The 27530-nt window shown below is 39.0% G+C and overlaps 2 protein-coding genes across 3 annotated transcripts in view; one reads left to right on the forward strand and one right to left on the reverse strand.

Moving 5' to 3' along the window:
- Positions 1-14528: 14528 nt before the first annotated feature.
- Positions 14529-17940, forward strand: SCGB3A2 (secretoglobin family 3A member 2). The gene is made up of 3 exons (XM_039836482.1): positions 14529-14700; positions 17206-17402; positions 17798-17940. The coding sequence occupies exons 1-3, from the start codon at positions 14646-14648 to the stop codon at positions 17819-17821; spliced, it is 276 nt and encodes a 91-aa protein (XP_039692416.1). The 5' UTR covers positions 14529-14645; the 3' UTR covers positions 17822-17940.
- A 5170-nt stretch (positions 17941-23110) lies between these two features.
- The window catches only part of CUNH5orf46 (chromosome unknown C5orf46 homolog), a 58595-nt gene continuing 54175 nt past the window's right edge, over positions 23111-27530 (reverse strand). For both annotated transcript variants that reach the window (XM_039836480.1, XM_039836481.1), the window contains one exon: positions 23111-23206. In XM_039836480.1, coding sequence (XP_039692414.1) covers positions 23161-23206 — 46 coding nt within the window. In that variant the 3' untranslated portion in view covers positions 23111-23160. The remainder of the gene's footprint in view (positions 23207-27530) is intronic.

Below are 27530 nucleotides of genomic sequence, written 5' to 3' on the forward strand. Positions count from 1 at the left end.
TATGTATACGTATGCGTGAACAAACAAAATTGTTGAGAAGCAAAATGTAGCCTTATTATGTGTGATGATTCTCGTACTTTCTATTCTGTTCTCTCTCATAGTTCTCCAATTCTGACTTGTAGTTTGAAAAACATTTCACTATGATGATATCCTATGGAGTCCATACAATCTGATTTTCTTAATGCTATAAAACTAGGATAAAATTCAAGTTAGAAACTGGCCCTAAAATTTCTAATGGGAAATGGCTCTTTGGAGGCAACAAATTGAAGAGAACATGAAGAGACAGATCTGGCTCCAGTTACAAATTTGCCATTTCAACTGTCGTGTGATTTGGGGTAAATCATTTTCCTCAGCTACAAAAATGAATATTATAATGTATTCATTTCACATGAGAATAAACCTAGAAGAGTAAAAAATCTGTACAAAATTTTTATCTTCAATTTTCCTTAAAATAATTATTGCTAGCTGATAATGATATCACTCTTCCTTCCATGGATTGAAATAATGGATGGCACATTTAGGCCTCGCATGATCAATGTCTTGACAAAATAAATATTGTCTGCAGTAGGGGGTGGAGAGTGCATCGGTGAAACAAGTCTGCTACTGTGCTAGACTGTTTAGTCATATTTAATGTGTTTACATGGCCTGGGTTTGTGTAAATCTCTCCTTCCTTACTTCTCTGTGTACATATCTCCGTGTGTATATCATCGGGAACTCAGGCAAATATTATGACCTACTCCTCTCTGTTTCAAGGACTAATTATTCACCTGAATAAAGAATAATGACAAAACTTAAGAGAACTTTCAAATGGTTGTTGATAATACTTGCCAGAATAGGGATGTTTATTGGGCACCTGTTGATTTTCACATCCTATGCCCAAGTTGTTTTTTATTAAAGTATAATTGATATACAATGTTACATTAGTTTCAGGTGTAGAATGTAGTGATTCAACATTTATAAACCTTAAGATGTGATCACCACGATAAGTCTAGTAATCATCTTTCACCATATAAAGTCATTACAGTATTATTGCCTATATTCCCTGTTTGTACATTACATCCCTGTGATTTATTTATTGTATAACTGGAAGTTTGTACCTCTTATTCCCTTTCACCTTTTTCACCTTGTGCCCAAGTTTTGACTAGTAAGAAAAATGACAGAAACTAGAGATATAGAGCCTAACGTATTTAACCTAACATTTAAAGACCTCTTTGACTTAGCTGTATCTTTGCTTTTTAATCTTATTTTTTTATTATTCATGAAACTTCATAACTTTTCTTAATGACTCTGTTTCCTTTTCACTGCTTGCTCTCCAAACAGGTTCCCACAGGTTTCATTGTACCCATTCTATAAAGCTTGGCTAAAATATCTGTGGTACTTGAATCAATTAGTAACAATTTCCCCTCTCTTTTTATCTCTTATGCCAGTTCATAAAGCTATCACTAAATAAAAAGTGTATTAATTACATCATCATATAACTATAATTATTACCACTACACTACTGCTGAAAATTTTCAAAAGCATCTACACCAGGCACTGTGCTACTTTATTTTCATCATTTTTAATCCCTACAGCATTATTATTCTCATTTTGCAAACAAGAAAACTGAAGCAACATATTTTAGTTGTCATGTTCCTGGTCACAGAGATCAAATACTCCTGTGTATATATATATGACATATATGACATATATCATATATATTTATATAAAATACTGACATATTTATGATATATACATTTAAAGATATGCATACAGATATGCATATATAGGTATACATTATATATACATACATATATGTGTGTGTATAATGTATATCTGACTTCAAATTTCTTGATTAATCTTCCTAATACACTTCTTTATGCCCTACCACTTTACACCTTTAAACAGTTAATTTAAGCTTAATGACATGGTTAGAGCACGGCTTAAGCCTCAGGATGCCTTGATTCCTAATTTAATATTGCCACTGGAAACCTGTCTCATGTTTTGCAAAGTCTCCTCTCTGCTAGCTTCAATTTCTTTAAATATATCTTCTACTGAGTGTCTTACATTTTCCTCCTCTTAATGATATCATTTGATGAATGAAGATTCTTAATTTTAATTGAGCCCAATTTAGCAATTTTCTTTCATCATTGTTACTGGGTTTTTTTTTGTATCCTGTTTAAGAAAATTTTGCCTGCCCCGAGATTATGAAGGTGGTATATATAATTCTAGAAGCCCTGCAATCCATTATAATTAATTTTTGTGGATGATGTAAATAGAAGTCAAGATTATTGAATCTTTTTTAACACTGAAAATTTTTTAGCATTGATTTGTCAATCCATTTTCACGATTAAAACTACCATTTTCCCTCATCACAATGCAACATTACTCTTGTCAAAAACAAGTTGGTCATATAATTGTGGGTAACTTTCTGCATCCTATTCTCTTTTGTCTATCCTTGCTCGGATATGATACTAGACCATTCTTCTGATGTGTTTTTCTCTATATATAATACTACTTGCACCTCATACATGCACTACCTTTGTTAACTGTTATGCACAGTAGATGGCAACTTACCCTCTGTGATGTCTTGTCTTTGCTATTGGCTAATATTTCTTGATTTTGTAGAGGCCCATCCTGTGGCTAGGGAAAATCTACTCTGATCCATCTCAGACCAGGTTGGTCTCACTGAAATAGGTCTTTTACTGATACCACTGAGAATCCAACTTGTGTTGAAATATTCTTCTCTTTCTTGGGCTTGTTTTTTTATAGTCAGAGAAAGTTGGGGACAATGGCGATGAGCATGTGCTGTCAGGAACTGAGTGTCAGGATATTCCTCGGCATTCCAATCGTGGCTGTTTTAACATCATCGTTGTATTATCATCACCATCATCACCATCATCACCTTAGGGAATACAAATACTACTTTTTTAATAACACAGTTTTAAGGCAAAGTGAATGTCAGCTGCCTGTCTCAACATACCTTTCCAAGGTTTGCAATTGTTCTACAGAATAACTGTGTTCCTCATACGACTGAGAAGAATAAGAATCATTTGTTTCAACTCTCGATCTGGTATTTAACTCTCATCTATCTACTAGTGGGCATCTAGCCAATGCTTAAATACTTCAGGGGTACATAGGGATTGGCGGGTCCTTATATAGAGCTGAAACCTGTCCTTCCGGAATTTCCATCTATTTTTCTTAGCCTTGACCTCAGAATAATTCTGCTTTGTTATCGCCATGATCCTCCTTCAAATATTTGTTAATAATGACTGTACTCCACTCAGATCTTCTCTTCCATGAGATAACCTAGTCTGTTGACTACTCGTTTGATATTGCTTCAAGTCTTTCTTCCTCAGGACAGTTCCATCTTGGCTTTGTGCTTTTTAAAGGGGACTACCTGGAATGTTACTCCGGGACAGTCTGACCACGGCAATGGCCTAAAGACTGGTACCCTCTCTCTCACTCTGTGTGCAAAACTCTAATGGTGGTGTCTAAAATCTCCTTAATCATCTTCCAACTCAAAGTTATACTTTTACTTACTTTACTACACAAAATTTACCTACGTCTTTTTTTCCTTCACATGATATGCTAAGTTTCTTTCCTCACTTCTATCCCTTTGCTGACACTAGGAATATCTGATCATCTAGGGTGAACCAGATGGGGACGTGCCTCAACCTTACCTCTTCCTCAACACTTGGAAACTTTATAACTGATGTCCTTTTTTATTCAACAAGTACTTCATTAGACTTATGTGTTTTGTGTTGGTAGAAGGAATATGTAAATTTCATTTAAAGTAACTTAGAAGGTAAGCAGAACAGGAGAAATAGAGACAAAGAAAACATAACTACTTCAAGAAGTTATTCTCCAAAGAGAGTGGGAAATAGAGGCTGTTGCTGAAAGTGGACTGAGGGATATAAAGAGTTTTAAGATAGGAAACAATAAACTTCAAATATAGATTTATGAAGGCAACTACTAGGCCCATTCTAAATACTCTTTTCTGCAGGCTCAAACTTCTTAGTTTCTTTAATCATTTACCAGAGTGGAGAGAAAATAGTGTCATAAACCCTTTATAGAGCCTTCCCGTATTCAACACATAAAAGTCAAATGATAATTATTTACTGTGGAGGTAATAAAGGAAGAAGATGGCTTGAGATGATCATATTTTTAAATCAGGACTGCTAAGGAAGATGAAAAGCAACTGTGGGACTCAAGAGGAAAATTTCTTCCAGCCTTGGGAATCCTAGTAGTATATTTCCAGATGATAGTATTACAGAACCACTTTGCAGTGTTATGTGAAGATAGTCTTTGACCGCCCCAGCAGATGCGTAGCTTGGATAATGGTGCTCTACTAGGCAGTAAGAGATGCTCCTTTATCTGTTCCTACCCTGCACTTATGCATGCTTCTATTACAGAACATTAAACCAAGAATTCTAACTTTTCATTTTTTTCTCAATCTTCTATTAGACTAAACTCCTGGATGTATGACTTTTTTTTTTTTCAAATCTCTAGAGTTAAGCACAATGTTCAATCTAGAGGCTCCTGATAAAATGGGGGAAAATAATCCATTTACTTTAAGCATTTGTGGGCACAGTAGACTTTAACAAGCTTGCAAAGGAATGGTGGAGGGCATTGCATCACATACCAGACAGCAAACTACTGTAAAATAACACATCAGCCTTTATTTTCCTCCAAGCAGAAGCCAATCACACAAATGTTTGGTTGCTGCTTCTCCTTCTCTCTGTTTTCTACCCCCTCCACTCTAGAATGAAACAACCAGTTGCTTTCATTGTCTAATGCAGAACCAACTGACACCTAGGTTCTTAAGATACCACGCCCAATAAATTCTTTTCAGGGCATTTTCCCCCAAAAGACAGTTCTTTCCCTAAGATAAATTCTGGTGCCAGCTTTCAAGGTAACATTTCCAGCACGTTACATACTGATTAAAAGGCCAGTCTCCAGAGAACAACAGACCTCAGTTCCAATCTCTGCCTGTGTAACTTTAAGCCATACTTCACATTTCTGACCCTCAATTTTCACAATCATTTCTCCAAAACCTCTGGTTCCAGATGAGTTTTAGAATTCAGATTTTTTTTTTTTAATTTTAGGAAAGTCATATGATGCATATACTGTTCATTGCAGAAAACTGAGTGGTGTCTAGGGTAGTACCCGCTAATCAAACACACGGTAATAAGAAAACAAAATATATAGCCTTTAATCATCTCGACAGGTTTTGCCGTCAAATGATTTAAAGAATAAAACAAAAACTTGTTTTTCATAGTTCTGTGGGGTTTGGAATTAGGAATTAGGAATGTGGACCTATCCTTCCTTCATGGAATTGTCATGAGGAATAAAGACGGTGATGCATATAGAGCTCACAGCTCAGACCATGACACGAAAAGTTCCATGCATGGTTATTACTGCTTCGGCTGCCATACTTTAGCTCACGTTAAACTTGAGATCAACTTCCTGCCCTTTCTCTTTCCTCTTATTGGTAAAAGCTTTATATAATGTATATTTAATTTATAGGAAACTTCTGAACTGCTCTTATATTTATTAACTTTGTGAAAAAGGGCACGCCGTCAGTGTTGGAGACCACCTGCGTAGGGCCCAGAACAGTTGTAAATATCTCCCATCTAGGCAACAAGGTTTGCTGTTTGCTTGTTGATGGGCCTCTCAGTCTCACTTCCCAGAAGCTTTGCTCTTCTTCCAACTTGGCACTGATTCCTCTCTGGCAATAAGTAACTAAATATTCAAACAGAAAACAAGGAAGCATTACAGTTGAGAAATGTGTTTACTGGAAGAAAAGAATATGATTTTGTGAAATATGAAAACAGAAAAAATCTATAGCTAAAGGAAGAGGCATATATTTGGGGACAAAAGATCAGTATTATATAACTAACCACATTTCAAATGAGGAAATATCGGATGGATATGGAACAGCTACAGCAAGAGGGAGAGTATGTGAAGAGAACAAACAATGGGAGCAGTTTCTGGCTGCTGATCCTATCACTCTGAAACTAACCTCTCGCATTTTATTAATTCATTCTTAACGATTCAAGTGCTCGTTTTAGTCTTTCTCACATCTCTAGATGCATGGTATATGTCTCTAGACTCTACCTGGCTTTATTCTACGATGAAGCATTTCCACTGAACGCCTGACATCATTTCAGACATACTTTATAAAACAAATCTGATCATCTTTCCTGTCAAACCTCTTTTGCCGAACTTCTGCTCCCGTGAAAGCATGAGCATCATTTCCAATCTTAGGCTTAAAGCTATCTTTGGTCTCTACTTTTCCATGGCCCTTGATCTAATCAACCAAAATTCATAGTTCTTCTCTTATCCACATCCTTTTTTCTACTTCTAGTCCATCACAATGCCCCATGTTTTAATTATTCCCCTGTGATTTTTCAGATGGACTCTTGCATATGTTATATGCCATGCAGCTAATGGTCCTAAAGAGGCATAGGATCTGGATTAGGACTTGTTCGGCTGTTCGCTAATAATGTAATCACCTCTCTATCTCTCACCAGTTTCCTTTTTCCCCTAACATAGTCACCAAGTCATGTTGAACCAGCTTTCAAAACTTAACTCTGTTCTTTCTTCTCCACTGATATGTCCCTAATTCAGACCATTACCAACTCATTGAAACGTTCTCCTAATTCTCACTACATCCTGCTGTCTTTTAAAGTAAACCTTTTCCAATAGTTTTAGACTTAAAAAAATATTGAAAAGAGTACAGAGAGTTTGTGTTCGTAATTGGAAAGGCCATTTTCAAGGTTATACTTGGATAGGTGGGAAAACTGAGGCGCAGAGAAATTCTCTCTGGTCATGACATTGTTGGGATGGCTCATTCATCGCATCTTAAGAACGGACGTCTAGGAATTTCCCCTTCATGCAGAATGTCAGAACTGGATACTTCCCCAAAGATGGCGGGGGGAAACGTTGTGGGAAGCATGAAAGATGAGTGAAGGTTTTAAATCGGAAGAGAGGGTAAAGAATAGCATTAGAGGTAAAAGATATAAGTCTGAATTTCAATACTGAATATAAATATATTAATATAAATAATAAATGTGAATCATGAGTCTCTGTTCTGGTAAATTATGACTCCCTGTATTTGCCTGTCTGTCTCTCCAATGTTGGGGGCAGAGGTTTGCCCTGTGTTTAGATACAAAAAGAGTTGTCGATTTTCAGTCTATTTATCTTTTTTCTTGTCGCTAGGACAGAGTGGCGACTTTCAAGCTCCTTACATGTGAAATCAGAAAGCAGCTCTATCCTTTCTAAATGCTTTCTACTATGAAAGCATTTGATGACGATATTGTGGAAGTCCTGCATTTGACATCTGTGGACTTAGGAATGCAAGGATTGAATATTAATACAGCCTCTGTTCAACGGAATGTGTTTATTTATCAAAGTTTTGACAGGACAGAAAGATCCTGAAAGTCTCCTGCTACATTGCTAAATGTTTAGGGATGCTGTGAAAATCTCTGAGGATTAGGAGCTTGCAGGGCTTCCAGGTACATTCGTCAATTTGACTACTTTGCCATCATTCTGCATACCCTACCCTACTGAGACACAAAAATACATCCATACGCCCAAATCCACTGTATTTTCCAAACCTTCTGCTACATTTGACATAGTGTTTCTTTAAGCTGGTTTATCGTCCGAGAAGTAAAATTAAAAAAAAACAAAAACGACAACAATAAGCTCTCTAATCCCCCTTTTAACTTTACAACATATATTTTCCTCTAGCATAGGGCCTGGCACGAAGAGGGCATTTAGTAACTTTTTTCTGTTAAGTCGATTTGCTTTTAGTAGACCGACTCTAGCACAGTCTCTGAACTGGACACAAGGGGGCACTTGCGAACCATTTTGAAAATTATTCATGTTCAGCATCAGGTTTCACAACCGTTATGGTTTTTCAAGGCTTGGATTTCTTATTCCTCCATGGAAGAAAAAGAATATACAGTTACAGGGCTTCTATACCAGGGAGGCATATCAGACATAATCTATTCTAGCTTGTCAGACCAGAGGACCCAGATCTCAACACCTGTGATATTGTCACTCTTAAAAATATTGGTGAGATATTGCAAGTTATTTTAAATATTTTAAAAAATAAATATTTTAAGTATTTAAATTGGTATTAAAGATAAAATAGCTTTACTCTTGACTTAAATTATTATAGCTTTACTTACTTGATAGCCAAAACCTTAAAAAGATTGGGACCCATAGGGAAAAATAATTTGTGCATCAATTATTTGCTGAGTTGGAGACTTCTGCTTGTAATACGGTTCCAGAAAAAAATAGCAGGTGAGAAGCTTGACCAGTTTTAAAGAGGCTTACTGCAGTCTTGGGCATTCTTTTCATGAATTAAGCTTTAGGTTAAGGAACCTGTTGGAATCATGATCATCGCTTTGGAAAGGGTAATGAAGATGACCTAATCTATTGGAAGAACTTTTTCTACAGTAAATATAACAATCGATTTCTATTTGTGGTTTTTAATACTGAATTACTAAATTATACAATTCTTACAATTTTTAATCACATTACAAAAAAAAAAAAACAACTCTCAAATTCTATTCTCTCTCCAAGTCTATTCTTCCTTCATTGTGCTAACTCTCCAAGTATTTAAACATTATCTTAAGGTCTTCTTGATTTATTTTATCTCCAGGCCAATGTTCCCACATTCATTAATTGACTCTCATATGAGCCTTTGAAAGCCTGGATAACCTTCTTCGTATGGGTTTATTGTGGATTAAATATGACATGTACTGTTTGCAGTTCCATCTAGTAGGAAGTAGAGTCTATTCCTCCCTTCTCGGATCCGGACTGGTCTTACAGCTTGATCGAAATAATAGAATGTAGAATAAGAGATGCTGTGTATCTTTTGAGGCTAAGCATTAGGAAATCAATACTTTCAATTTCTTTATCTTGAAATACACTTTCTCAAATTCATGGAGACAACCCCCTCTGAGCTCCTAGCCACAGCCAACTACAGATGCCAGTATTTTGTATATTTAGCCATCTCATCATAAATATAAGTGGATTGAGCCAATAAACTGAGACATGGACACAAGATAGGAACAGAACAACAACTTCTTTCACTGGAGAACTGATTTAACTAAGAGAATTGAGGCATTCTGGGTTTGGCCCGGCATGAAGAGTCAGGGTCCAGAGAGAGTAAGGAGCGCATCCACTGAGAGAACAAACAGCAAGAGAGTCCAAGCCCTTGCAGAGTGGGAGAGGCATTAACCTACGTCTGTCTATATCTATATCTGCATCTACACCTATGTCTATATCCCTCAGCTCTGTCTACTGAGAGGGCCTTGGAACAGAAACTCCCAACCGAAATGAGCAACCTAGTGTGTGGATGATGCCACAATATTACTGTACTACAAAGAACTAAGGGTCACTATTGAAGAAAGAGTTTATTCCAGTCCTGGGACAGAGAGCATTGAAGATGAGCCTGGAACATATTACAGTACCAGAAAGCAAGAAAGTACACGAAGAATGATGGGGACAAACAAAAAAGGCAGAGGCCAGCTTGAAGGGACTCTCACTGGCAAAATTTGGGTCAATTTAATTATCAAACATTATAGTCATAGATTATAATCCTTTTAATAAAGTAGGAAACCATGGGTCCATTCCGATATTTAAAGATAAATTGTAAGTTTGATTAGGAATAGGATATTTACATAGTTTCAAATTACCTTCCCACAAAATACTTAATTACAGCAGGAGAGAGAATACAGTGGAGAAGTCTGGCAGCCTCATTTTATTAGTTGATAAAACTGAGGCCTAAGAGGTAAGTTAGCTTCCCTAGTGGAGGAGCCAGGATGTGAATCCAGACAAGCTGGTCCCAGGACCAGAGCTCTTAATCACTAATGGAAGAATAAGGGCATTCAAGGAACAAAGGAGCAGCCTCAGCACTGGGAAGATTTGGAGAAGCTGGAGACATTGTTGAGCAAACATCATCCATTATGCACATTTGTGTGAGGCTTGACAGGAGCTGACATGCCTTGGTAAAAAGGCCTCCCCACCCTGTACTTCTGGTCACAAGAGTCAAAGTATAAACATTGGAGAGTGGGAAATGATTTATAGCCGAGGCACTGAGTGAGGACCCGTAACTTGGTCAAGTACACGGCGAACTTTTGACGTTTTACTTTGAGTCGCACCCATTTGGAAAATGTGCAGTTTGGCTGTTTATTGGCAGTGTTTCAAGCTCGCATATAATCGGATGAGGCAAAGGCAAGGCCTGCCCGATTCTACTGCTAAAGATCCAGTGAACCTCAGTTTATCACTCTCGTAGACAGCCTCGAGAAGAATAACCCAAAAGTTCTAGCTCCCTGTCATCTTTGTCTCACACATCAAAAAAGATGACACCCAAACAAGAGGAACTGGATGACTGCAGTGTGAACTGTGAGACATCCTGTTTCTGAGGAGTCAATTCTATACTACAGCTAAGAGGTTTGGTTTTATATTCTGCTGCTCCGTTCTGAGGTGGGTAGGGCAGAAAAACCCTGAGAGGCAATGAGAAATGTCTTTTGACAGCCTTCCAGCGGGGATGGGAAAGCAAGTGAGAAATGGCTTATAGCAACTCCTACAGGCCTCCCATCCTCTTGGTTTCCAGTTGGGTCACAGGTGTTCCCCCAAGTCTCAGATAAGCAATGGTTCAACCCTTTGCCTGCGTGGATCCCTGCAAGGTTGCCAGGGTACATGGTGAAGTTTTGCCTCTACACAGGACAGTTGAAAGGCAGGACTTAGGACAGGTTCATGGTGTGGAGAATGCCTGCTGGACACTGAAGAGCTGCCCTCTGTGAGGGTTGACATCTTGGTCAAAGTAAGATATAACAGATGCTATCCTGGTCCCCTAACAAGACAATGACATTAGTTGTGAATGTGGAAGTGGGCCATGGATTGGTAGTATGTAGTCATCTGGGCCAAGGCTCCAGGTCACTGAAAGGCTTTTATGCCTCCCTTTACACTGATCTGCTTTATAAACTCCTATGACCATGTTTCCCCCTGCTCAGGAACCCATATTTCTCACTATTGATCAAGTCTTGCCAGATCAGTCTTAGACAGAGTTCAGTCTTTTATAGCCATTCCTTCTCATCTAATTTACCTGACACAACTCATTGTTTGGTTGTAAACTAAACATTTGTTTGACATCTACCGTGGTCAGACACTGAATGAACAGTGCTGGGCACAGAAAGATGAATGACACACTGTCCACACATCTTTCTTTTCAGCCCACAGGAGTGTCTCAATTTGTTTTCTAAAATAAAACGTTGTAAAATCTAGTTTTGTTTCTTATCTTCTCGGCTTATTCAGACTTTTGAATTTAAGAGCCACTTGCATTCATGAAGTCTTCACTGAAAAATCAAGCCTGGACCAATCACTTATCTTCCTTCTGATGCTCTTTCGAATTTTCTTCCATCGGCTCTTGGTGTACCCATCGTTCCTTGTGTTAAATCCTCCTGGACTCACATTCTATTTGGATTTCCCTGCAGTGTCTAGCAAAGGGGCTAAAAGTGAGCCTCAAATGACAATGAACTGATTTCACTTAATAGGAATTGATCAATACGGAAGGAGCCAGAAACATATTTTTGCTCTTCTCCAGGCTTCATGAGATTTATACACTGAACTGTGACACTTGATTATATGTTAAATGCTGGTGTTTTTAAAGACATTTTAAGACTTTCCTCCTTTCTATATAGGTTTAAGTTTAGGCAGCTTTTGACCATCCAGTTTGCAGCAAGTAGAAGAGGGAAGACAGCAGGCTCTAGTTCGATATTTCCAGTGTGATTTGCAGTGGCTGTCCCCTTTCAGCTAGGAGGAAGAGTGGAATTATAAAATCTCAGGCAGATTCTTTTCTTTTTCTGATCAGTGTCTTGCATCTACATTCAGTGACTTCTTTATAATTGTTATTCTTCTTACAGAGACAAAAAAAAAAAGACTTACCAACTGCTTCTTACAGTTTTCTTTAATATATTTCAAATGAGGCAATCATGCGTGATTTATTACTGCTGTATTCCTAGAAACTACTGCAGAACCAGATATATCAAACATGCTCAATAAGTAGTTGTTGAATGGCTAATTGAATTTTTAATCCCCATTATAAATTTAATCTCCCCAAAAAATCTATTCGAAAAGCACATCCAAAATTGAGAAACACCGACATTCATTTCTTTTTCCTTTCATTTCTCTTCGGGAATTAATTTATTTAACAAATGCTTATTGGAAGTGCATATTAATTATTTGAAGGTAAAGAAATACAAATCAGAAAAGAAAAGACTCGAATTTTGGTCACAATATTTTCTACTTGACTTTGGCCAGTCATTGCTTCCAGCTTCAGACTACTCATTTATAAAATGGGATAAAAGCTCTTATCAGTGGTTTTGGGAGAATGAAATGGATACCATATGCAAAGTGTGTTGCCTGGCACTGATCAGTGGTTCCTAATAATAGTATCAAGTGTGTAGGGCTCTGTGTTAGGATCCAAATATGAACACTACAGACTGCCCTTAAGATGTTTACAGATTAGTCCTGGGAAACAAGACAGTACAAATAATTATGCTGCAAAGAGAGACAGTATCAGCACCATAACAAAGTCACAGAGTAAGGCTAGATGGCTGTTTTAAAATATGTTTTATTATTATTCAGGCTAACAGATCAGGAGATGACTGCCATTGAGAAGATAGTTTGTTATACTCACAGATCCCAAGAGAAAGAGGCATGCCACGCCACAGGGGAGGGAATGCACAGGAAGCACCAGGTTTGTTAGGAGTAGGCAAAAGCCTTTATTGTGGTTTCCATAGGCTGGATGGGGGAGACAGGGTAGGCAGGTTTAGGGTAGGCTAGTTTGAATAGTTTCAGTGGGCTCTGGGCACAGGGGCTGCCCCTCATTGTCTGGGAGCTGGTCCATACCTGGCCCAGGGTAATTGGGGAAGCAAAATAGTGGCCTTTAAAGGGGATAGTTGGCAACATGGGCTCTGGATTGGTTGGTTTGCATATAAAAGGTGCACACCCAGGGGCATTGTTTGTAGTCTCTAGGAATTAGCTGGCCCTGGCCAGAGACAACCTCTCCAGGGTCAGCAAAGCCCCAACATGTCAAAGCATCAAAAATATAAAATAAAAAGACATGATTAATGCAATGAATCATAACATAGAAGCAGCCAAGTCCAAGTCTCCTCTCACGTCTGATGGACCCCCAATCCACTTGTTCTGTAGCATAGCAGCCTGTTGGCTTCTTCATAGCACTGACCACTAGTTCTTGTCTTTGTTTGTTTACCTGGATATTATGTTTATCTCATTACACTGCCAGCTCCATGAACACATGAAATTTGCTTGTCTGGTTTACTGCTCCAGTCCTAGTTCCAGACTCAGGAACTGGCACACAGTAGATGTGCAATATTTGTTAAACAAATAAGTGAAAACAGCAGTGCTTGATGATTATATGTGATTTGTGTGTGTTCATATGCATATATTATTTTTTTCTGTGTGTAAACATATGGATACTTTTGTTAGTGAGTGAGTAAGTGTGATCTTTGCTTCTTTCCCTCAAGGTTCTTTTCCCTCACTTCCTTGCACGTGAGGCACCAGGTACCCCATGGAACTCCAGGACTTGGGCTTACACATAGGGTCATTCTAGGTCCCCATGGCTGAGTCCTGGTTTCAAGGAGGGCAGCCTTTTAAGCAGATTGTTCCTGCAGCCAGCATAATATTTCTTTTGCATTATTATAAGGGATTGAACTTTCAGAATGGTTCTGTAATGCATATTTTGGTAATTGAAATTATTTATATAGATAGAGTCTTGCAATTTTTTCCCTCAGGGTCACACACCTTTGGGACTGTCCTGCTGTTAATGTCCTTATTTTAGATGAAGAGACCAATACTGATTTGATTACACAAAGAAATAAATATTGAATCCCAGGCTTTTAAAAAGTCATTTTTGATTTTAAATACTGAGCCTGTTATTCTATATGAGAGCACAGAGATAGCACACCCTGGGGCTTCCCCAAATAACCAAGAGACACTAGGAAAAAAAAAAATAAAAGAATTTGCCATAGTAAATGTGTGAGTGCAGATGGGGTGGGTGGAAGCAAATTCTAGAGAAATATGCCACTAAATGCCATTGAGCTGAGTCTGTATTATACTAGGGCTGATGGGACCTCCAGATGGCTTCTACAACTGAGTGGCTCATCAGATAATAATTCTTTGAACTTTAAATGAATTCGAAGCTGCGAGAAAACAACAGAACTTTCACTCTTGTAAATCTAAATATAAAGCCTTCCCTTCTTTTTAGTGTTCTTCCCAAAGGACTCTCAGAGCTCTTTGCCAACCCCTGGCATCTCTGGGCCAGCACTTGTGCAAGAGGCCCTTGAAAATGCTTAAGTTCGGGCTTTGTTTCTCATGAGAACGTGGGGGAGAGCGGAAAAACCTCTAATGTGTTTAGTAAAGAAACATGACCTTCATGCTCTTCCTTGCTGGGGTGAGTCAAGTGGTAGTGACTGAAATTCAGGTCCTTGGTGGGTGTATAAATACGTGCGTGTACAAGAGCAGCGGTTACACTTGATACTGCAAGTGGAACCACTGGCTCGGTGAATTCACTGAGTTTTCTAGTTCAGTTTTAAACTCCAAGTGAATATCACAGGTAATCTATCATGAAGCTGGTCACTGTGTTCCTGCTGGTGGCCATCAGCATTTGCAGTTACTCTGGTGAGTAGCCTGGAACATATGATATTCCTCTACTTTTCTGTTAATAGAAACACAACTAGTAAGCTTAGGCTCCCAGTGGAATATGGTGGAGGGAGTTTTAGAACCACAGAATAGTAAGGTTGGAAGTGGTTTTGGATGTACCCCACTCAGCCCTCAGTCCAAGCCCTAATCCAACATCCCTAGCGCATCCTACAGAAGAATTTCGCAGATTTCATTGTTGAACTTTCACTGATCACTACTGTTTTCTTTATCTTCCTTAATCTTTAGTCAAAATCTGACTTGCAGCTCATTTCTCTTATACTTTTGAAATTATATGGAGTCATTCTTGCTATCATCTTTAGTAAGTCAGGTATCCAGGTTGGATCTCCTGAGAAATAGCTACAGTTATCTGTTCATAAAATCAATGGATATGTATTGAATAGCTGAATATCTATTCAATATTGAATATCTATTCAATAGATATGTATTGAATAGTCTGTTGGGCACTTGATAAGCATTAGAAGATTCAGACATGAATCAGATATAAATGGCATTTTCAAGGTGCTCATAGTCTGACAGAGGAGGTAAGATTTCTACAGAAGTCAGTACAAAGTATACAGACAGCGCTCTGTGGTAGTACTGACAGATGAACAGTTCGATTTCTAGGTGGCGTATAGAAGCTGGCATCTTGCAGGAGAAAGGGGAACTGACCCCTTATTTTTGGAGAGTGCCACTGTACCTATCAGAAAGATATATTTGGGTGCACCTGCAAAGTGCATTGTGATGGCCACCGCTCATTCAGAGAACAGGAAGCTTTGAGGGTCCTTCCCCAGAAATGTGTGAGTACATACAGAGATGACACTCACCAAAGTGTTTAGAATAAGAACTAGGGAAATTAATCATGAGAACCTGAGTGCTTGCTGCCCACACCTACATTGGCTACTTTGTCTTGTGTTTTTATTGAAGTTTCAACAGATTTGTAACTTCCCGAGTTTTAGCTGTTTTGTTGTTCTTTAGTGTCCAGGGACAAAGAACTATTTGCAGAGGTGGCATCTGAAAGGTGGGTGGAGGGAAATAAATATTGTCCCTCTGGAAGAGAATTTTGAGGGGAAACTAGGTGGTAAAAGATGAAGGGAAGACAGGTGCTCGGGCTCCATTTTTATAATTTAAATGGATAAATAAAGAGGATTCCAAAGGAAAATGAACTATGGCAGGGTCTTAGCTAGCAGGAGGTCATGTATTCTTATGTGTAAGATCATGTACATGTGCGTTTACATACCCACGCATGTGTTTTATAAAAATGTCATACATATTTTTCCATTCATGCTTTACCTCTGATTCATTGTCTATGGGAAAGTTATCTTTCTATAACTGAAGACATGAAATGCAGGTGTCTCATATAAAAGCGTCGCTAGCTCTCCACTACCCTAAGGAAAAAAAAAATCTGTAACTCACTAGTATGGCATTCAAGGCTTTCAAAAGTCTGACCTCACCTGAGTTTTACAGCCTCACCTATATCCCCCCTGAGCATACCCAGTGAAATTCTGCACTCTAGCCACTCTGGGCAGAAGAGTCACCATCGTGTATATACACATGCATCTTAACATCTCAGTACTGTTGTTCATTTTGTTCTTTTTTAAAATGCTGCTTCCTTTATTACCTCGTGATCTTGACATTTGCCTCAAACACAGCTCTGGCTTCTGGACAATTCCTGCAGCACTCTCCCACACTAGAATTAGTCATCCCTTCTTTTGTGTTTCCATAGAGCTTTGTCCATAATGTTAGCATAGCCCATGCCACATTGTGGTGTATACACATCTTCACTCTCCACCAGACTGTATGAGTTCTCTGAATGGGGTATTCTTGATTTACTCATCTATGTAGCTGCACCAACTGGCATAGAGTTGGTGCTTAATTACATTTCCAGCATGGAGTTGAATTAGTTTGAAGCAGCTTCCTGGGCTATGGTCGGCTTCATTCATGTGCCCAGGTGGAAATTCATCACGGCATCTCCCCTTTTGGTCTCACAATTGTGGGCTGTGAAGATAGCCACATGCAAAATATATCCCTCGTCAGTTGATCACCAGTATCTTTCGAGTGCTTACTACATGCTAGAGTCTATTCTAGGAATGGAGTACTGTAGTGAATAAAACACAAATTCCATGTTCTCTCGGAGCCTGCATTCTAGTAAGAGGATGAAGGCAAAAAAAAAAAAAGATTTAATATTTTTAGGTAATGGTAAGAAAAAAACACAGAGGGTGACAAGGGAGCCATTGTAGATAGCTCTCTGAGAATGTAACACTTGAGAACACATCGAATAATGCGAGGAAGGAAGACCTGTAGCTCTCTGGGGAAAGAAAGTTCTAGGGAGTTGGAACAGCATTTGTAAAGGCCCCGAGGCAGAAGTTTTCGTGGGACATCAAGGTGATGGGGCTGGACTGAGGCCCTTGGTGAACAGCGTGGAGGGTGCCGAGGTCATAGAAGCTGGATGTTCCTGTTTCACTTGGACTCTCTTTTGCTCTGCAGCTTCTGCCTTCCCCGGCAGCAGTGTGCTGACTCCTGTCAAAGATGCCTTACCTCTGGACAACATTCTCCCCTTCAAGGATCCGTTAAAGCTTCTTCTTAATACTCTGGGCATTTCTGTTGAGCACCTGCTGGAAGGGCTCAGGAAGAGTGTGGATGTGCTGACCCCAGAGGCCTCTGAGGCTGTGAAGAAACTGCTGGTAACTACAGCCTGTGGGGCCGATTCGTCGAAGGGCAGGGCTTCATCACCCTGAGTACCCGTCCTGCCCACCCCACTCCCACCTCGCCCTTCTCCTCGCTGTGAATGTGTGTTTCTCCCTTACTGATTGTGCTCATTTAAACTTTGCATCTCCAGGAATATCAAGGAAATTGCATATCTAGATTTTTCTAGTAGGGATATTTGAACGGGAGAGACCTGTGTTCTAGTTGTGACTCCGCAATTTCCTAGCCCTGGGATTCTGGATTAGACATAACCGCTCTGAGCTTCTGTTTTCCCATCAGTAAAATGGTGCTAAATAGGAGAGTGACTATTTTGGAAACGCGCTAATTACATGTAAGCTGCTCTTATGTTTATTACTGTCCTTCTGTCTTTCAGGAAGCCCTGTCGCATCTGGTGTGACGTCGGGATAAAGCGAGAGTGGAGGTGGAAGGAGGATGACAGTCCCCTCCTCCCTGGCCGAAACTTTCTATCCTAACGTGCAGTGACCCCTGAAAAGAATGAATAAAACAATGAAGAGATTTCAGTTTGTCCTATTTCTGTTTTGGGGGCTCTATTCAGAAGGGCCTAACTGTATAATTTTCCCCTTGGGTCGTAAACTCTGGAGAGCCTGTTGTTAAAGGGAACTCATAGCTCCAATTTCCTCTCTTCCCCTCTACGTTAAATATCTCCATTGTCTGAAACTGTCCTTTCTCTGACAGTATTTCCAAACCTTGTATGCTATTTTCTTATGTCTAAAGAAATTTTAAAACATAAAATATCAAAGACGTTTCAAAGAATTGTCTGACAAGACTAGGGTCTCATAAGCCTCATTGGTTTGGAGCCAATATCACCAGAGGCAAGTTTCCATTAAGTTTGTAGTTGCAGAAGGGCCACTGCATAGCTTCACAGAACCTTCCACCAGTTAGGCCTTGACTATATCGGACTTTGGCAAATGGGTTCTGACCGATCCTTTCCTTTCCCCCATGCCGCCATCTATAATGATGCCAGGATTATCTTTCCAAGATATAGTTCATTTTATACATGACCAGATAAAATAGGTTTCAAGCTCCTAAGCATGGCATGCAAGACCCCCTCATGATCTGGCCTTTGTTTACCTGTCTAGTCTCATCAAGATTCCTTTCTTCACCTGTGCTCTAGCCCCAGCCATACTGAAAAGACAGCTCAATCTCTTTGCTGCTGACACTTTAATGCCTTAATGAAAAATCAAGTTTCTTCCTACCTGGAGCTTCTGCCATAGCCTGCCTTCAGACCTGATCGTGTGCCAGTCTTGGAACTGTTTGCTCTCGGATCCATTCCCCACCTTTCCCCTGCTCTGCTCTGTGTAAGGAGAAAGAGGGGGCATGAAGCTGACCCTTGCAGGCTGTCTTTTTCAGATTCCCAGGTAAGCTAATATTTGGCTTGCATTCTGCACCTGGGAGGCCCAGGCAGGAGACAGGAGGTGGGAAAAGGAGAAAGCCAGAGTGTGGCCTCCCTTCCCTGTCTAGTTGAGAGAAGCCTCTGGAAGTGCCTGTAGCACATTCGAGCCACCAGGTCCTGCTGGGTAGGTGTGCATTGCTTCCAGCCTTTGCCAGGTGACTCCAGCTGCTGGTTCTGGTTACACCACCTCTTTTCTTTTTCTCTCCAGCTCAGGTTGGTAGTGGCTTCCTCCTGATACCAGTTTCTAAGGTGCTGCCCCTCCATCACCTATTTGACTTTCAGGTCTTCTGTCATCTTTTGAATCCGTTGTGTGTGCAGCAGTCCCCCGTTACCTGCGGTTTTGCTTCGTGTGGTTTCAGTAACCATGATCCAAGATATAAAATGAAAATCTCCAGAAATAAACAATTCATCAGTTTTAAATTGCACCATTCTGAGTGTTGTGATGAAATCTTGTGCCATCCCACTCTGTCCTGCTCTCTCCTGTCCAGGATGTGAATCATCCCTTGTCCCGCATATCGACATCATATACACTACCCACTTATTAGTCACTTGGTAGCACTCTTAGTTACCAGATTGACTGTTACAATATCACAGTGCTTATGTTCAAGTCACCCTTATGCCACTAAATAATGGTCACAAAGACATTCATGTGACTTTTATTAAAATGTATTGTCATAATTGTTCTATTTTATTAATCATCATTATTAATCTTTTACTGGCTCATCTGGGTCAGATTTTATAATGGTACGATCCTCTGTGACTAATTGGCAAGGACCACAGCAATGGCCACTGAGGATCCATGTCTGTGTGATGAGGTGACAGGACAAAAGGCAGGGCTGCCCTAGACTTTTCACAGACTCTTCCACCCTGACACTCCGCTGTTTTATGAGAATAATAAGGTCTCAGTGGAACAGCACTAACCTTATTATTTTTTAAAGTAGGTCAGTATTTTGTTCACCAGTCCAGGAGAGTGGGCTAGGATATTTTTGAAACACTTTCTATAAAAGACGTGAAACTTTTAACTTCGAAACTTCATACATTTTTAGGAGTTAAAAGCTTGTTCTTTGGAGTAAGGTTAAAAGCCTCTTTAAATCATTTATCATTGCTGCGACTTTGGACTTGTTTGTCTGAGATTAGTTTCCTTATTTCGAACCGTTCTTTGAGTATTCTGGCTAATAATCTTATATATTTACTGTTTTTGTAGCATTCAATACTTAAATATGCTCAGGAAAAGTTACTACCACCAACAAAAATCTTCTCAACGAACTAGGATATGGGACTCCAAAGAGGATACATTTATTCTGACTTCTAGAAGCAAAAATGCAAAGTCAGGGTGTTCAAAATGAGCTGTATTTGGTTGAAGTCAGGGCCTTCAGCTTGCTGAGAACTTGCTGAGTGATGCTTTGAGGCCTCTGTCATGAAAGACTTGTGAAGCAGAACTAGAATAGCAGGGTTTGGCTGCCCTTGACTTATTCTGGAGCCATGAAGGTGTCTCCTTAGAAACACAAGCCAGAGAGAAGGAAGCAATCACTAGCTAGAGATGGCTTAAGATTTAAGAAAAATACAAAAATCTTTTAATCTTTTCTTAAAGATTTTTATGCCTTTGTGCTTTAGAATGTGAAATGATTTTAATGAAATCAACTGTAATCCATATTTGAGGAAATAAGCAATGACGACAAAAACAAAAATGCAGGATATATAGGGCAAGAATCAGTAACAGGGATGAGGAAAGAATGCACAGAGGTTAAACATAGACATAAATTGAGACATCAGTTTTACTTTGACTTTCCAGATAGAGAGGAAAAAAAGAAACAGACCAAGTTACATAAGTCTTACCAGAAAAGAGGAAGCAGTCCTTAGGGAAGGCATTTTTTCCCTCCTGAAATTCTAAAAGAATCTTTTGCCATAAGACTTCATGGAGTGGATACTGAATGACGTCATGCTCAACTGCAATTTTACTCATTAGCTACATGTGAATTACCTATTAAATTTACTTATTCCTAAGAAGTTCTAACTCAGCAGGTCTAAGCATGTGATCTAGTGTCCATAGTATATTTTTCTTAATTGAATGAATGTATGTAGAAATGAAGAATTCATAAAATACTTTCTCATCTTTTACTGATAATCTTATAGTTTGATAATCTTAATAGTTTAGTAAGGTTTATCAGGTTATTTTTAACACGAGAAAGGAAATTTATATTGTAAGATGTCAAATGACTTAAGACACAGATGATTTTAAGTGATGCAGGGCAACAAGAGTTAAGGTTGTAAATCTATGAATGCAAGGAAATCATGCTCATGTGATCAATAGACTCAGGTGTCCAAATATTGAGTGATTTGTTTTTGAGACCTTCCCCTCTCTACACATCATCTGAGAATGCATGCAGAAGTTCGCCTTCATTGTAAAGCCCTCTTAAAGCCCACCTCTTCCTCCAGACATTTCCTTTTATATCCTTTCTTCAATGCATGTCCAAGGAACTTTTATACATAACTTTATCATTTCCCTCCACAGTCCTGGGGTACCTTATACTAAGTGATAGCCTAGACCATTAATTTCTCAGTGGCTGGGCAGTGTTACTCATCTTGGTAGCACTGGCAGAATCTGACACATAGTAAGCATAGATTAAATAAGCATTAAAGGCACATACAGGAAAGAGGTGTATGTTGTAGGAGAAAGATGGGATATCTATCTGTCTCAATCTAGGAAATAATTTAGAACTTTAGCCAAATATTTTATACTGGAGAAACAGGCATTTCTGTGAATCATTGGCATCTAATGTGATAACTTGCTTTTGATTAGATGAGGCAATTATCATACAAATGAAACTTTTAAAGCTACTTATTAAATGCACCCTCACTGGAGTTTAAAGAGATACACCTAATCAAACCATACAAAATTTAACCTCTGCCTTAGAGGCTTCCTTCTCTCAAGCCCAATTTTTTTTTTTTTTTTTTTTTTTTTTTGGTCTTTAGATTGAGCCATTTCTTCTTGCCCTTTAGAGTCCATTGGTTCATGAATCTATTCAAACTTTTTTAAGTATAGATAAATTCTGACATTAAGATCTGAAACAATTAAGTCCCTCACATTTTAAATATGTGGAGGAAAGGGAGGCTCAAGAAGTCCAAGTAACCTCCTCATGGTCATATAATCAATAAGTAGTCAAATTAGAAGTTAAATTTACTTTTCTATGCATTTTACTCTTCCTACTTCTTTCACGTTGTCTGCCTATTGGACTGCCTCATACATTGAGCCTCTAGGAAGGTACTACAAGAATTAGGGGCATAGGTACCAATGGGGAGAGGTATATACCAGTAGCCTGAATGAAGGCAAAGGGTTAGGACACCTACAACAAGAGGTAGGCTGCTCTCTGAGAAGATGGGAATGGAAAAATGCAAACATAAGTGAGTGTTTTTAGAAGCTTAGTTGGCTTTGGGGTGAGAATTGAGAGTGTTGGGTTGGGCAAATCTTAATTCCAGTGCCCCAAGCCTGATTTCCATCCTTCAAAGCTTAGGAAAAGAGTAAGCTAAGTCCTCGTACAGATTGATAGTGGCTTTCTGAGCTTATATACTAATCACACCCAAGCTATGAAATGGAGCTAGTAGGGAAACAGAGCATTCCCAGATCAGATGTGAAATGGAAGTTGGGAAAGTCTATGCTTCCTGGAGATGCAAATAAGGTAACTCAGCTAATCAAAGGAGCAGTGGTTTATTTCTGTGGGCACCTGGAGACATGTCTAAGGTCAAATAGCTTAATCACCATTTTCCACTGCCTCCTCCTACAATATTCTCCTGTGTTCTCCAGTAGCATTATCACTTAGTGATAAAGAACAGACTCTGGAATCAGGCTGATTGAGTTCAAATCCTTTCCTCCTCCCTCATAACTTGGCCCCATACAATTAGGTTCAGCAAATCTCACTCTTCTTGTGAGTGACTTAAATTGCACGATTACTTGGTCTCTTAGATCTTAGTGCATATAATCCCCTTATTTCATAGGCTGGGTGTACACAAAACAAGTTCCTAACAGAGTTGTGACAAGAATCAGGTCTCCTAAATCCTAGTGCTTGTTTCACTCCACAATTGTGCCTCCTCCCTTAATCCTTATGTTATTATCATCTTTAAGATGATTTTTAAAATGTTTAAAGTTAATCTTTAAAAACTCCAGCAAGAACAAAGAAAAACAAAACAAAAAAATATATACCTTTTTTGCTGCTAGGTAGGCAAGGGCGTCCAAATTCATTTAATAAAATCAGACAGACCCTTTTTTCTTTGTCCCATATACTATTATTTTAGTTGAAAATTGTAAGTTAAAATCACCTGGGAGGTCACTTTGATGAATGTTCTTGCTTATCATCAAATTCCATAAATCCTCTTGAAAAGAAAAAAAGAGAAAAATATGAATTATAATTTAGACTGAGTAGAAAGGTTAGCATGATCACTAGGGTGTCTTATAATGTTTGAGCCACATTTTTCTTCTCCAGATTTTCCTATGCCATAAAGAAATAAGATCAAAGATTTTCATAATAGTTCAAGGTTGAAAAGCCATTTATGCATAATTACCTCTTTGAATCTGCAAACCTATTAGTTAGGTTTCTTCATATATAAACTCCATATACCCATATATTTCGATATATTTGTTCAGTAATATATCCCCAGCACCTAGAACAATGCCTAGGCATATACTATAAATTAATAAATATTTATTGAATGGAAAACATGAATGAATTTTTATATTTTTAAGCTCAGACAGATTAAACGACCTGTCCAAGTCACATGGCTGGTAAACTACAAAGCAAAGTCTAAAACTTAGATCTCCAGAATCATGAATCCGTTCCAGAGCCACTATACTGTTCAAGGATCGGGTGCAGAGTAGCTCTGACAGGTAAAAGATAAATAAGGCCTGCGAGGAGGTTATAGTCTAGTGGAGAAAACAGATGCATTGAGATACAAGTAATTTAAAGCAACGAGGGGAAAAAAGCTGTCATAAATGTTCCTACAAAGCATTATGAAATCCCAGAGCATAAGTATCTGAATTTTTTAACTGTAGGGTTCTGTGATGTTTTCACAGAGCTTGTCTTTGAGTGGAACTTCAGAAAATGATTAGACTTGTCAGATGAAGAGAATGGGTTTGGGAGTTGGGGTCGGGGCCAGGCATTGCTGAAAGAGAGAAAAGCCTGTGCAAAAATATTGGCAATTTATACAAACAAGGTCTGCTCTGAAACAGAAACCATTTATCATTAGGGCATCAGGTGCTTGGCTGCAGGAGCGAGAGAGATGATTGAAAGATATGTTGGCATCAGAGAAGAGCCTTTAATATCAACCGAATGTACTTGCTCTGCTTTTGTAGGCAAAGGAAATTCACAAAAGGGTTTTAAGCATAGCAGTGACAGAATCAAATATGCATTTTTGCTATGTAACTCTGATAGTAGGTTAGTGGATGGATTGGAGTGAAGATAGATAAAAACAGTGAAACTAATTACAAATCTAATAAAAAGATCTCAGAAAAGAGATGACGAAGAACTTGACTAGGCCAACGAGTCAGTGGAGTTAAAGAAAAGGAATGGTATAGTAAAAAAGTTAAAGATAGAATATTCCACAATTGGGTGAAGGTGGCGATGAGCAGGAGGGGTCCAAGGAGACCCTGAGGTTTTAGATTTTAAGTGACAGGGGATGTGACTTACTGAGATAAGGACACCAGAGGAGGAGCAGGTACGTAAGTGAGATGAGCGGCTTGGATTTAGATCAGTTGAACTTGAGGTGCTGATGTAAGATCTAGATGGGGTTTTGTAGCAAGCAGTCATTTCAGACTGTAGCTCAGGAAAAAGAGTGCAATAGACATCTGAAATCGAAACTCATTAGATTCTAAGTAATATTCCCAGTGTGAAAAACCAAGCAGGCTACATTTGGAGCCTTTAGGAACAATGATGTTTAAGAGGCAGATGCATGAAGAAAAGTCATACAAAGAATGAGAAAGAATGGCTAGAGGTAAGAAAAGAACCAGAAAAATGTCTTGTCCTGAAAGCCCAGGCGGTGGAGGAAAATTCACAAGAATTGTAGGCTTCTCAAAGGTGACTGGAAACTGTTTTACATAGCTCTACAGCATCTAGAATGCATGTTGAGGGAGCAGGTGGAAGGAGTGAGCTGATCGATTCACTGTCCTAAAAGTACATATCCAGCATTTATTATGTGCCTGACGCAGTACTTAGGCATCAGATATATTGAAGTAAATAAACCGAAATTTCTACTTTCTGCATGACAGCCCTGAGCTGATCAGGAAGGGAAGGCTTTGGTGGTGAGACGTCCAGTTGAAAAAACGCATGAAGAGCCGACATGAGAATGAAATGGCAGGCACCAACTTTATTATGGGGAGCGTGCGCTTTTTTTGCTAGGGGACTGCACGGGCTTTATATATGTCAGAGAACAACAGTGGCATTCAGCCGCACATGTGTAATAAACAATAAGCTGAGTCATACTTGCATAAGTTAGGCACAGGCGCCTTACTACATTACTGTAACATTTTAAATCCAGAGTTCTGTCCCTAGCCATGAGCCTGGATCACAGCCAGACCTGGGACCCACACTGCAGTTTATCACTTCTCTCCTTCTCTCTTTTTAATCAAATTTCAGAGTCCTTTAAGGTCCAGATTGTGTCTCACCTTTGCCATAAGCACTGTGCTTAGCATCCTGGCCCCAGTGACAGCTCCTTTCTCTAGAAATTATCTGTGATGTTTAACTGACATTTATCTTATTTAGCATTTTATCATTGATTTTGCTCATGTCATCTTATCATAAAAACTGCAAATTCTCTGAGAAGAGATTTACAGTCTAGGTTGTTCCTTCACAATTCCTGCCCTCGCTCTGTACAGATTAAGTGCTTAGGAATACTTCTTAATGGTCTCCTTCCATTCTCCCCGCCCTGGCTTATATTTAAGGCTTTCCCTTTGATAGAGTGCGTGATACAGCTTACAAGGTACTGTGCTGTAACGACAAGCTAAATAGATCAGTCTCTCCTTTCAGATAGCTACATGACTAAAAATAAATCACTTGAGATGGTAATATATGTTATAATGACCCCATGGCAAGGTAAAGTGATAGAGAATAACCAGGGAAGGAAAGAAGACAATATTAGTGCTTAGAATAGTTTTCTAGGAGGTGACTTTTAATGAACTGAAGGACAAAAGCACTAGCTGTGAGAAGAGGAAAGAGTATTTTAGACAGAATTGAAAGCAAGGACAGAGAGCCTGAAATGTTTGTAAGTTTCAGGAACAGAAAGAACACCATTTACTCAGAATATAATGGAAGAGAAAATGGTGGAAGATGAGTTGCCTTTTCTGAACCCAGTTCTGACAGCAACTCTTTGGTATTTCAGATAGTCAACTTTCAGGGTGAACAGAGTAAAAAAGAAAGTTCTATTTTATATTTGAGGAATTCCCCAGAGGAAGAATCAAAAGATCTATTATTGTTCCAACCCCTTGCTTGTGATTTATAACAATATGAGTTCAACTGGAGTCTGATCTATACTTTGTACATATGGGTTTTATTCTTATGGTTTGCCTGTCAGTTTCCTCATTTACCAATTGCAAAGGCAACCACCACAGAAAAAACAACGATACAAAAATAAAAATCTGTAAGTTTCAACATTTGCGCGTGAGGATTGTACATAGATTCCTGTCCACGTTATATATTGACTTAATCGGATTCGAGATTACAAAATGACCTCTGATTATTTCTATACAGAAGTAGTTCTTAATATACTATTTCATAGACCCCTTTGAGAATCTAATGAAAGTAAAAAGCAATTTTTCTAGAAAGATGCAAATATTCACATCTACACAAAATACGAATACCAATTCAAAGGCTATGTGGATCTTTAAGGCACACTCCTTCAAGGGCTTTCAAAATTTATTGTATATCAGAATCACTTGAAAGCTTGTGAAAAAGCATAGTCTTAGCCTTGTCCCAGGAAGGTGCAAGATAGGATGAGGGAACCTGCATTTTGTGTTACGTTCTCCAGGGAATTCTGAAGCAGGTGGGAAAGAGACCACACTTTGTCAAACTCTGCTTAGAGATCTATGAAGGACAGAATTAGAGAGCAGAGATTCAGAGAGGTAGAGTTTGAAAGTACCTGGAAATTGAAAAGAACAAATTCTATCCTGGAGAGCTGAATTTGGGAAGATTAATGTGGGGAAAATGAAGAATGGGGTGCAGTAGAAGTAAAAATCAGAACTTTATAGGCCGGAATCAGATGTATGAGGGGCTTAGAAGCAGATTGAGAACATTGGTAAAATTCTGGGGTGTGTAATCTGCCACCAGGGCAGTCCCTCACGATTAAAACACTCATACGAGACAGTCTGTAGATTGTCTCTAAGAAGAGATTAGCCACTATCTCTGCTAACCCTCCTGAGTTACTCAAACGAGAATAAAGGCAGGACTCACCCCAACTATAACTAACAAACACACAATTACCCACCACTCTCACCAAAGAACTGCGGTGCCTGCACTGGATGGGTGCTTTATTCCTTTAACTTTACCGATGGGCGAACTGAGACCCAGAGAGAGGGAGCGCCTTGCCCGAAATCACACAGTAGAGTAGCACCTGCGTTAAGACCAGAACCTGGCTTTCCGTCCCCTGGTCTGGTGCTCTTCATCCCCCTTACTTGGTCCTGAGATTAAAAAGTATATGCTTATAGAACCAC

Source organism: Pteropus medius, unplaced genomic scaffold (genome assembly GCF_902729225.1).
Source record: "Pteropus medius unplaced genomic scaffold, Ma_sr-lr_union100, whole genome shotgun sequence".
Taxonomy (NCBI): Eukaryota; Metazoa; Chordata; class Mammalia; order Chiroptera; family Pteropodidae; genus Pteropus; species Pteropus medius.

Coding starts and splice junctions, on each gene's coding strand:
- SCGB3A2 (XM_039836482.1), top strand. CDS start 14,646: ATGAAGCTGGTCACTGTGTTCCTGCTGGTGGCCATCAGCATTTGCAGT. Junction 14,701..17,205: donor CAGCATTTGCAGTTACTCTG/GTGAGTAGCCTG, acceptor TTTGCTCTGCAG/CTTCTGCCTTCCCCGGCAGC. Junction 17,403..17,797: donor AGGCTGTGAAGAAACTGCTG/GTAACTACAGCC, acceptor TCTGTCTTTCAG/GAAGCCCTGTCGCATCTGGT.